The sequence below is a fragment of the Tachypleus tridentatus genome, chromosome 6, assembly GCF_004210375.1.
Source record: "Tachypleus tridentatus isolate NWPU-2018 chromosome 6, ASM421037v1, whole genome shotgun sequence".
NCBI classification, from domain to species: Eukaryota; Metazoa; Arthropoda; class Merostomata; order Xiphosura; family Limulidae; genus Tachypleus; species Tachypleus tridentatus.
In genome coordinates this window covers 90,212,086-90,224,685 of record NC_134830.1, presented here as the reverse complement: position 1 = coordinate 90,224,685, position 12,600 = coordinate 90,212,086, and the positions used below count along the sequence as shown (strand labels likewise).

Here is a 12,600-nt window from a genome sequence, read left to right as displayed (position 1 = left end):
TCAGTTGTACTGTGTGCATGCAGGTGATGGCAAAAAACTGTCAATCTTGTTTCCATGACGTTAGTATATAAGAAGTTAACACCTCTTTAGAGAAGAGTAACTACAATCATATACTTTTAAAGAATCTGAATGGTTCTCTGAAGTAAAGGGCTGTTCTGAATAACAGGATTGCAATCCTAAAGCTAATGTTAGTTCTTATCAAATGTCACTTTTTTACTTTTTGTTGTTTGTTGGTGTGCATTAATGAAAATTACCTGAGATGTGAAAACATTAGTACAGCCATTTCTTTCACAAATGAAACCAAAATTGGTGGCCAAATTGGTAGTTACATTTATAGCATTAATAAGAATTTTACAGCCTATATTCATTAACTGGTTAGCTAGTTTTGTTTTACCAATGTTGAACAAAAAACATCACCTGGCTAACTAATGTATAAATACTGAAAAATTCTTATCAATGCTGTAAGTGTAGCTACCAGTTTGACTGCCAATTTTGATTTATTTCCTTAAAGTTGTATATTCAATCCTTTTTGGCCACATCTTTTTTTTTATATGTAAGATGTTTTTTATTAGGTAATTATATTCACAAAGGATATTTTATATAAACCTATGCTTTAAAATTGTCAAAAAAAATTATAAAAAATTTTTAAGGCAAGACATCTTGGAGTTGCACTGGAGTGAAAATTTGAATTTTTCTTAACATTTTTTTTTACAAAATACACTAAATAAATGTTGCAAAACGACAAACAATTAATCTTAGAACATTTCCAAGTTTAAAATAATTGAAATAGTTATAATAACTTATGTTTTAAAACTAGATAAGCAGATGAGCATCCAACATTTGAAAGGTGATCTTTGGTCCGAACAGGATTAAACTTAATTACTCAAAGTTTCTTTCTAGTATGACTAGTATGTAGTATGACTAGCTTTAGTATGACTAGGGGAAAATCATATGTACCACTTGACTTTTATGAGACTTTTGTTTTATTCTGTTAATTTGGTTACTGCATCTGATTAGTAATATTCAAAGGGATTAAAGTAATACCCAAATAAATTTCCAACACGTACATTTTCTTCTCAAACCGAGTAAGAATCATTTCCTGTAAGTTACTTCTTTGCAGAAAAAAATTTGTACCTGTACAAAGATGCAGCCTCATGAGCTTCCATAGGAACCAAACGAGCAAATATGTCAGGTCCACTCACATCAGGATCAGATGGGCTGAAGGGAATCCCTTTCACTAAAGAAGCACCTTTTATTTCAGGCAGAGATTCCACAGGTAGCACCTTTTCATGGTATACAAAGTCATTTTCTTTCTTTGCAGCATTTTGTCTGAAAAATTTGGGTGATATATAAACTTATAATTAATAATTTAGCTGAATCTCTTAATTCATTATACAAAACAATGACATCTATGGGTATCCTAAAAATGCAGGTTAATTTCTTACAAATTTGAAGCAATAATGCCAGAATCACTCTGTTACAATTCTGTTTAATTCACAAATGCCCAAATATCTAAATAATTTCTATTCTATCCCTCAAAAGTGTTACATTTTTTATAAAAAATATGAAAGACTAATGTTATAGATTTTGCACTTGTTTAATTTATAGCTCTTTACAATTCAAAATTCACTAATTTTGCCGATTTGAATTAGTTGAGAATACTTGAAATTCAAATACTCCCAATTGACTATTGTTACATAATGAGTAAAAAACAATACAAATTATTGACAAATACTAGAACTTACTTTCCACCAACAACATCCATAGTGAAAGTTAGAGTATCATTAAGGTCTTCCCTTTCAATTACCTGAAAAATGTTAAAATTAAAAAATATATTAGTAATATAGAAAATCATTTGTAGGAAGTATTATAATTGATCTATAACAAGATTGAAACACTTGAAATTGCTATATTTTGACAGTATAAGACACCCTTGAAAAATATTAATTTAACAGGTTAAAAATACACTACCAGACCAATGTTTCTTCAAATACATATTACAAGAACAGGGGGTTAACCCTTAAAACGTAAAACCACATTATCAGAATTAGGAAATAGTTTCAAACACACAACCAGAATGAGGCTATAGCTTTAAATTCACTTACAAGATAAGACCAATAGCTTGAAACAAACCATCAGAACTGAGCTATACCTTCAAACAACCTACAAAGACTAAACCAAACCTTGAAACACGCTTCCAGAACTAGGTTATATGTTCAAACACTTCACAAATTCACTTACAAGATAAGACCAATAGCTTGAAACAAACCATCTGAACAAAGCTATACATTCAAACAACCTACAAGGACTAAGCCAAACTTTGAAACACGCTTCCAGAACTAGGCCATACGTTCAAACATGTTTCAGAACTAGGCCATACGTTCAAACACGCTTCCAGAACTAGGCCATATGTTCAAACACTTCACAAATTCACTTACAAGATAAGACCAATAGCTTGAAACAAACCATAAGAACTAAGCTATACCTTCAAACAACCTACAAGGACTAAGCCAAACCTTGAAACACGATTCCAGAACTAGGTCATACGTTCAAACACGCTTCCAGAACTAGGTCATACGTTCAAACATGCTTCCAGAACAAGGCCATACGTTCAAAAACGCTTCCAGAACTAGGCCATACGTTCAAACACGCTTCCAGAACTAGGTCATACGTTCAAACACGCTTCCAGAACTAGGTCATACGTTCAAACATGCTTCCAGAACTAGGCCATACATTCAAACATGCTTCCAGAACTAGGCCATACGCTACCAGAACTAGGCCATACGTTCAAACACGCTTCCAGAACTAGGCCATCAAACGCTTCTAGGTCATAATTCAAACATGCTTCCAGAACTAGGCCATACGTTCAAACACGCTTCCAGAACTAGGTCATACGTTCAAACATGCTTCCAGAACTAGGTCATACATTCAAACATGCTTCCAGAACTAGGCCATACGTTCAAACATGCTTCCAGAACTAGGCCATACATTCAAACATGCTTCCAGAACTAGGCCATATGTTCAAACACGCTACCAGAACTAGGCCATACGTTCAAACACGCTTCCAGAACTAGGTCATACGTTCAAACACGCTTCCAGAACTAGGTCATACGTTCAAACACGCTTCCAGAACTAGGTCATACATTCAAACATGCTACCAGAACTAGGCCATACGTTCAAACACGCTTCCAGAACTAGGTCATACGTTCAAACATGCTTCCAGAACTAGGTCATACATTCATGCTTCCAGAACTAGGCCATACGCTCAAACACGCCCAGAACTAGGTCATACGCTCAAACATGCTTCCAGAACTAGGTCATACATTCAAACATGCTTCTAGGCCAACGTTCAAACATGCTTCCAGAACTAGGCCATACATTCAAACATGCTTCCAGAACTAGGCCATATGTTCAAACACGCTACCAGAACTAGGCCATTCAGAACTAGGTCATGCGTTCAAACGCTTCCAGAACTAGGTCATACGTTCAAACATGCTTCCAGAACTAGGCCATACATTCAAACATGCTTCCAGAACTAGGCCATACATTCAAACATGCTACCAGAACTAGGCCATACATTCAAACATGCTACCAGAACTAGGCCATATGTTCAAACATGCTATCAGGTTATAACTTCAAACATCCTACTAGGACTAGGCTATAAACACTACTAGAATTAACTTATAGCTTGAGATACACTACCACAGGTAGACCATACTTTCAAAAACACTTCTGGGATTAGGTTATATCATCAAATATTTGTTAGTTATAAATAGTAGTATGGAAGGAACAAGTAGCATACAAAGAAAGTTGTGTTACTCTATAAAGCATTTTGTTTGTTGTCAGCAATCCACAACAAATATCTGTTGTAAAATTCTGAGTAAAATGTAATTACTAAATGTTACTTTCTACAAATGAACACAATGATAAGCTATGTCAGCTCTTGCTTTTAATGCATTCTATGAATTAAAAAAAACAATGTTTAGTATCTGAGGTAAGTGATGTAATCTATGTATTTTATAACAACAAAAAATAAAAATTAGTAGCAAACAGTTTAAATTAATGAAAAATATAACACATCAAAACAAGACAAAAGTAAACTGAGCATGAACACCTTGGCTATTTTTGCAGCAGCTTCCAATTTTTCTTGAGCTGATTGATACCATGAAACTCTTTCTCCCATCTTCTGCTGATCCTCAGCTTGGTTACCCATGTATAAGTGTGATATACAAGCATAATAGGCCATCTTGAATTCTATAAATTTCTTCCATGTCTGTTAGAGGTGAAAACTCATAAAACATTGTTTATCCATTTAAAATATATGTAAATATATATTTAAACACACAACACAGATATAATTTTCTTCAAATCTAATATCTTAACTTACCAAAAATATCAAATGGTAGTGGGATTATGTTATTATTGATCTGAGTAGTGGAGTTATTATCTGTTATTAAATTTTGATTTATCATTGCTTTTCTGCTTGTTTCCATTGAAGATATAAAATATTCATGTCCTTTTATGAATATATTATCCTCCAAAGTTGTCTTTTATATTCTTACAATTGGTATAACTAAATAATTTAAGTTTCTATCTGTACAATTTTTACCTAATTCTGTGATTTAGTTTCATAATTTAAAATATCATAATTGAAAAGAAATAAACTATTATAATTATGTAATACTATTATTTTGCCATAATAATGATTCACTTGAGTTTGTTTTACAACTACAAATAAATGAAATTCAGTACCTCAGTATTACTTCGAACAACAAATTGTTATTTGGTCAACAGCAAGAAATAATTCAAACTCATGACAAACATATCTTTACTTAATTAGGGATAAAATAAACTCCAAAAACTCAATAAAATTATTTGTAAATTACATTACTTAAAATGATGCAAGCTCTTTCTAATCTATCACTCAAGATAAATATTTAAAAAAAAACTAACAACAAGAGGACCCAAGGTGTCAGTTTTGTTCTTTAAAAAGTTATCAGGTTTCATCATTTAAAAAACTGTACTTTAGTCTTTTACACAAATGCACATATTAGTGAGTTAGTTAAAATTAAAAACATACACCAACAGTGGAACAAATCTATTTGATAGATATAACAGATAAATTTTGTGTAAATTGCAACTAAGAGTCTCTCTACCCTTTAGATGTGATTCTATCAGAAAATGGAAGTGAAAATCTTGATCTATTCCTTTACACAAGCAAAAATGCCACCCTATTGGTAGAAGTTTATGCTATTAATTATTAATTATAATATTACACTGCAATGTTTTTATAAGTGGTACCATTTATTGAAAACAATTTTTTTAACTCCAGTTTCTCGGTACTAAAAATTACAGCAATAAAGATGATCAAATCCTCACCTACAGTTCTAGAGAAAGTTGTGTCCTTGTTGTTCAGAGAGTACCTTTACTTAAAATTGTGTTCTATTATAAATTATTATAAAGAAATGGTTGTTGCATGTACCAAATTTATTTTTCTAATCTTCAATACCCAAGGTGTCAATTTTTTTTTTTTTTTCTTTGTGGTACCATTCAATAGGTGCAGAACTTTTGGTTACATATGTAGATACTGACACATTATATCCCTTAGATTAGTATTTAGATATACAGTACCTCATTACTTAAATATGGGCTCAGTCAGTTTGAAAAAGTTTGTAACCACAAAATGACCATTAGAGTTTCCATACTTTAATATTTAGCACGTGTTGTGTATATTTACAAAATTTTTCAAGATTTTAGTAATAGCTGCAAGTCTTTTGTGGACAAAAAATCAATTTTTTTTATTAAATATTTTTACTAGAAATTTGTCCATGATATATGCAGTTAGATTGCTAAATGCTCCAAATGCAAAGATATTTTCATTTTACGATTAAAAATATTTTGTTCATTTGAAAAGTTTCAAATTTCATTTGCTTAACTTTAAAAACATCTCAAATAAACAAACCTCAGTTTTCAGAAAAACTTTATACTTTATATGTTGTTTTCTCTACCCTAACTCTATAAGTTAACGACAAAAGCTAGGACAAAAATTAGGAAATCTAAATTACATTTCTTCTTTATAGAATGACTAAAAATTGTAACAGCAAACCACAACTATTCCTCATAAATAGCTTAAAGTTTATAACACTATATATCTATTTATACCTTAATCCTTTGGACAATGTCTTACTAATAATCTTACAAGTTCTAAATCACTTGGCAAGTGTGCACCTCATGTTACTGTATCAAATTATATAACACAGGAGTTGCTTGTGAGCATAACTTTGTGAAGAGGTACTATTTTTCATTATCCTTCCTAATCTAACTTAAGTTTCTAATAATTGCATTTCAGTTACTTTTACAACAATAAGTAAAGAATACACATGAAAAACATGAAATATAGTTCTTGCCTGGGTCTCTTGTTTTTTTTGCTTTTGCATTTTGAGTAAACTTAAGCCTACTTTTTTATATTAATGGTACCACTAGACTAAATTTTTATTTAGTTAAATAATGCAACTAAAAACACAGTTTAGTAACAAACCAAACAATCTCATAACTATTCTGCAATAAGAGCCTTTAAAATTTCAGCTAAGTTTGTTGATATAACTTTCATGTGAAAAAGTTTTAAACTGAAGATAAGATAGACATTTCTCTCTACAGAAAATAATAAAACAATTTTGAAATGTCAGACAGAACTACTAGCAATTTGTAAGAGATGTGTTTGTTTGTTTTTGAATTTCGCACAAAGCTACATGAAAGCTATCTGTGCTAGCCATCCCTAATTCAGTAATGCAACACTTGAGGGAAGGCAGCTCGTCATCACTGCCCAATTCCATCTCTTGGGCTACTCTTTTACCAATGAATAGTGGATTGACCAACACATTATAATACCCTCATGATTGAAAAAGTGAGCATGTTTTGGTGTGATGGGGATAGAGAGATGTAATAGGTTGGAATGGCAACTGGGTATGATTTTCTAGTTTATGGTTCTATTAACTATAAGATTGCAGGCTATATGGACTATGCTATCCTTAAGTAATATCTATATCATAATGAGTACTTATGTTAAATTCCATAGTTCTGGGAGGGATAGTAAATATATTACAGAAGAAGGAAGACTTAGAGAGTAAATGCTTCAATTTTCATACCAGGAGAGTGAGAATTGTTTTAACTATTTCCTTACACAATTAAGAAATTAAAACTAATATAATATTTAAACTTGATTTATTAGTTATGTTTTGATGCAAGTTTATTTGTATAACATGACAATAAAATAGTTTAAGTTTTGAATGCAATTCTCTAGAAAGTTGTGATATGCACTTTGTCCTGCTAGCTTCTTAAAATAGACTGAGATTTCTTTAGACTTCTTTAGTAAAATGCACACATTGACTAACTTTCCTGTCCTCATTACAGTATGTAGCATGAAATTTGCTCTTTCAATTTGTTATAAGCATGCCATTGAAGTTAAAACTGTTACTTAACAACACAGCTTTCACTCTGCAAGTGGGCTTGGCTTATCTTGACATGAAAAATGTTTGCAATAGTTTTCTTTGAGACAAGTTATTGGAATATACTTGAATTACTAGTAAAAAACCTGTACACTGTACTTTAAATATCTGCATATAATCCTCTATATTATACAAACAGTTAATTTTCTAGTCTGGTCCTTAAAGTTAAGATTTGTAACTAAGTGCATAATGTGATAATAAAAACTCAAGTCTGGAACATTATATTAGATATTTCTTTCAAAACAAATGAAATAACCTTAGATAATATAAAACTTTGGATTATAATGTACTTGATATTAATAATTTCATTAAATAAATTGACAGTCAAATGGTTTAACTAAATTTTGAATGCAAGTCAGTAACATGCACAAAAAGGTTTTACAAAACCATCGTTACATGGTTAATCATTGATTTTTTTGGGTACAATAGTACTGCAATATGTATTGAAAGAGACTGCAAAATTTTCTGAAGATATGTGGATTACATTCAAAATTATAGTAAATTTTACTATATGTAGCCCTAGAAATATAGAATTGCTTCAACAGGCTGATTCCATGCAAGTAGGTTAATATTCTCATATTTTGTCATACTGAGATGATATATTTAGTCACTGCAAAGTGTAACTTTTTAACTGTAGAATGTGACATCTATCATTTTCTCTTCAGTTAAACATCTAAAACTTTCAAAATTCATATTTCATTTTATCATTGAAACAACAAAAAACCATATGGTCCTTTAAGGCTATTCTTTAACACACACCCTTGATAAAGTAAAAATTATAATTTTTTCAGGAATAATTAAATTCCCTTTTAAATTCTTGTGATGTGATGGTCTCCACTAATTTTAAAGGCAACAAATTCCATAAGCCAATCAGTTTGTTATAAAAATAAAATTACTTTAATTGGATTCTTGTCTGTCATTTTTAATAATAATAATAATAATAATAAATTTATTAAGCAATAAATTAGACACAAAAAATCAAATATCAATATAAAACCATCAACAAAGAGTTAACTCGTCCTGTGATGGTTAAAACAAAGTAAAATCAAAACTTAAAAATCAATATAAAAGAATATTATCATCAGTATTTAAGATCATTGTTTTAAGTATTTCTTTTGTTAAGGAATAAAATTATGAATATGAAAATATGAAAATTATTGAAGTCGTGTAAAATATGAAGTGACTTTAAAAGGCCTATTAAAAGAAACATGCAATGTAGATAATGAAAGAGGGGAGTTAAATTTACTGATTCTTGTCTGTCAACTTGTTTTAAAAATCTTCAACTTTTGTCTATTTGTCCTATTCTCTTGATAGTGCAGCACAAAGAAATCAATGGCATTTAATTCTACTGATCCTCCATATTATCAGGTAAATTCCATAAGATCACCTGTTACCATTATTTTATCATGAGAAACAAAGATGTTTTAATCTATCCATAGATCGACTGCAGAAATCCTCTTGATAGCCCTCCTCTGAGCCTTGTCTAGTAAGTCAATAACCTTCCTTACATGCAATACCAAACATAGACATAGTATTCTAAATAAAACCTAAATAATGATTTGTATCCTTACTTATTTTTACCTAAAATCAATATTTCTATAAATGCATCCTAAACTTCTATTAGCTTTATTATCAGAATGCCTAACATAACACATTCAATAGTTTAAGTTTCATTTATTTTCTTTTATTGGTTTAGTGAAGATTCAAGGTCTATTAACCTTAGAACTGTGAATGGTGAATTATTATACAAAGCATCAAAATAACTTAATGTAGCATCCATTCAAGTTTGTAATGTACAATAAATTGACAGTGTAATAGTAGTAGTAGACAGAACTTGAAATAAATATGGTAAGAATTATACTGCCAGTTAGTTTAGTGTTAAATCCAGAAAAATACCATCACAAAATCATTTTCACTGTGAAATGGGGAACTCGTGACAGATCTTTTCAGCCTTTTGTATGCTATAACTTTTAATGTAGTAAGTGTATCTTCAAAAAATTTGGCAAGATTTTAGTTAACATCACAATTCATTTTGTACATGATCAAAACAAACTTTTAGTCAAGTATATTTACTACAGATTTGTTTGTGAAATTATGAAGAATCTGAGTTAAACTCTGACTATTCTTAGTTCAGAGTAAGCTTAAGATCAAAGATATTTTTTACCTTACAGTTTCAAAATTTCATTTGCATAACCTCAAGAACTTTGTAAATGAATATTACTTCATATTTTATCTTATCTATCCTAACACTATATTGGCTCAGTTTATTTGATTACCCTCTTGGCCTCCATAAAAATGTACAAAATAAGCATAAACTGCCATTTTTCATTTTAGAATGACTGTAGCTTGTAACAGATAATTTATTTTAAACAGCTTAACACTTTCTGTTTGGATTTAATCTTGTTTTATTGCTCTCTAAATCATTTCTAAATTAAATATGCATAATAAAGCTGAAATAAATTTACAGTTCAAGTTGTGATAAACAAAGAACTGAATCACATAGTATAAAAAACAGCTCACATGCATACCCTTACTGAGAAAATTTAAGTTATCTTTGTGGTTTCTTATTCAACCTAAAAAATTTCATATTTTTAAATCTGTTTTAGTTCTTTAGCAATAAATAAAAAAGAGACATAAACAAAAGAAAATTAATTACTTGTAGATCTCTATTTGTTTGCAGTTACCCTCAATAAAAGTTAACCAATTCTTAGTATGATTAATATTAATAGAAATTTTTATTTCAAATATTCTACTTAGGACACAAACTATAACATCTACAAAATACAACATCCTATAACTGTTATATAACTGCCTTTTTAGCTAAGGTATAAGTGGATTAAAATAATTTTGTTATCTGTTGAGGTGACCTCACTGATAGCAACAAAGAATCTATACACAAAATAATTCAAACCTGTCAGGAGAATGAGCAAGACATATGGAAATCAGGAAACTGAAACATTCTTTCAGTCAGAGAGAATTACTGACATTTTTTTAAAAGATGGTATGTATTATGAAGGCATAACATGGTTTGACTTTCTGGTTTATATCTCTATAAAGCAAAATGATTGAAGACTATAAAATTTAGATCATGTCTTAGACATATATGTTATAAATGTGTAATTTATGTTAAACTAGGGTCAAATAGTGAAATAGTAAAGAATATCCAAAATGGGTGTTTCAGAGCAAACAACTTTGTGATGACGGGAAACTCACTTGAAGTAAAAATGTATCTTAGGATGGCTGGTATAGGTATTAACACTTTTATCAAAAAAAAAACAAAAAAAAAACATTTTCAACCTTCTTAGGTCATCTTTAGATTAATCCAAAGATGACCTACAAAAACTGAAATGTTCTCTGCCTTGTTTTGATAAAATGTTAATACCTATACCAACTGTTCTGAGACATTTTTACAGAGCAAACAAATGTTATGGGATACAGAGAAGTGATGATTGAGAATCATCTATTTGTTTTGTTGAAATTAAAAATTAAAACTTATAATATTAAGGTTTGAATTATTAACTATATGTTGATGCCAAGCTCATTAATATATGTTGATAATAAAGTAGTTTAAATACATTTTTTAAGATAACTGCATATAAAGGTTCTGACATATACACTTTGACCTACCCATATCTAGAGGGTTAACTGACTACTATGGGAGAAACATGTACATGCACATGTATACATAAATAACTTGATTTTCTTTTCACAAATATTTTTAATATAGTATATAAAAACATTAACTTCTGACTTCAATGTAGCTTTAGATATCACATACAACCTAATTTTCTTTCTACCAATTTCATCCTTGACTTTGGGAATTTGGTTTCATTATGGATGAAAACACTGAGATTTGACTTATAATGGCAGAAATATCAGAGAGAATTTCAAATAAATACCTTATGGACAAGACTGCATACCTTGAACGTTTTTCCTCCAACTATATCAAGAATACAACCAGGTTCCATGTTAGAACCCCCAGCCATCAGGTTACCCATGGCAATTTTATAGTATTCCACAACCTGAGCTGCAACCTTAGCAGTAATTGAAGATTTTCTACTGTCTAGCATGGACTTCTCTAAAATACATTCCTGGGCTTGAGCCTGTAATTAGTTATGGCTATTGTAGAAATTTACGACTTGCTAATTATATTTCAGTAAGTAATTTTTTTTTTCAAATGAACATAGAGAATGATTGCTAACATTAAGATTTAATTCTTTGTGTGTGTTTCCTTGATATGAAATAAGGATTTAGTTTTGAATAAAGTATAAAACATTTTCCTTATTCTTCTAATTACAAATACAAAATTAATCCTTTTCACAACAAAGTGCAGTACATTACTACTTCTGCAAAACAATCATTAAACAGTTTAAAAATTAAAAAAATATTTTTAATCAATTTTAAATTTTAATTAAGTACAACCTTTATATAACTAAATATAGTTTGCAATGCACCCAAATATTCATCTGTAAGTTACAAAAACAGATTCTGTGACTCAAGTGAGACTTGTGAATGTATGTCAGAACAAACACTTATCTCCTAAAAAGAAGTCTGTATTCCACTCTAAGGCCAATTTTTATATCTTTCTACAACTATGTTATCTGTTTTATCTCTATTTCTTTTCCAACAAGCCTAAACATTTCTGTATATCAACAAACAATCATACACCTTATGTACTAACAAAGTTTGTTGATAGAAGTTTTGCAACAAAATATTTAAAATATAATTAAAACTAGTATCAATAGAAAACATTTTACTTAATTATAAAAATTACATATGTACTCCTTTCAGAAATCTAGGTACAACTGTTTCAATAAAAACATGCTACTCCCTAAACCCAGGCAACAGTAAAGTCTACCTTAAGTCTCCAACACTTTCAGCTTACAAGTGAAAATTTTTGTAAAGCAAAAAACAGTTATTCATATAACTGCTTTAACAAAACAAAGAGAGGTAACCCATAAAACTACTCTATTCACTTTACTTAGCATACAGATAAAATCATAATTTATTGGTTTATTTGAAGGCAAGAATAAAAAAAGGCTTTTGCTTAATAATCATAAATTTAGAAGCTTAGATTCACATTATCATGAAAAGC

The 12,600-nt window shown here is 29.9% G+C and overlaps 1 protein-coding gene across 1 annotated transcript in view; it reads right to left on the bottom strand.

Annotated features, from left to right (window-relative positions):
• mop (tyrosine-protein phosphatase non-receptor type protein myopic) overlaps positions 1-12,600 on the bottom strand; it is a 77,868-nt gene that overhangs the window by 35,598 nt on the left and 29,670 nt on the right. The window contains exons 6-9 of the mRNA XM_076506054.1: positions 11,426-11,608; positions 4,115-4,273; positions 1,746-1,807; positions 1,135-1,329 (exon numbers count right to left, since the gene is read on the bottom strand). Coding sequence (XP_076362169.1) covers positions 1,135-1,329; positions 1,746-1,807; positions 4,115-4,273; positions 11,426-11,608 — 599 coding nt within the window. The remainder of the gene's footprint in view (positions 1-1,134; positions 1,330-1,745; positions 1,808-4,114; positions 4,274-11,425; positions 11,609-12,600) is intronic.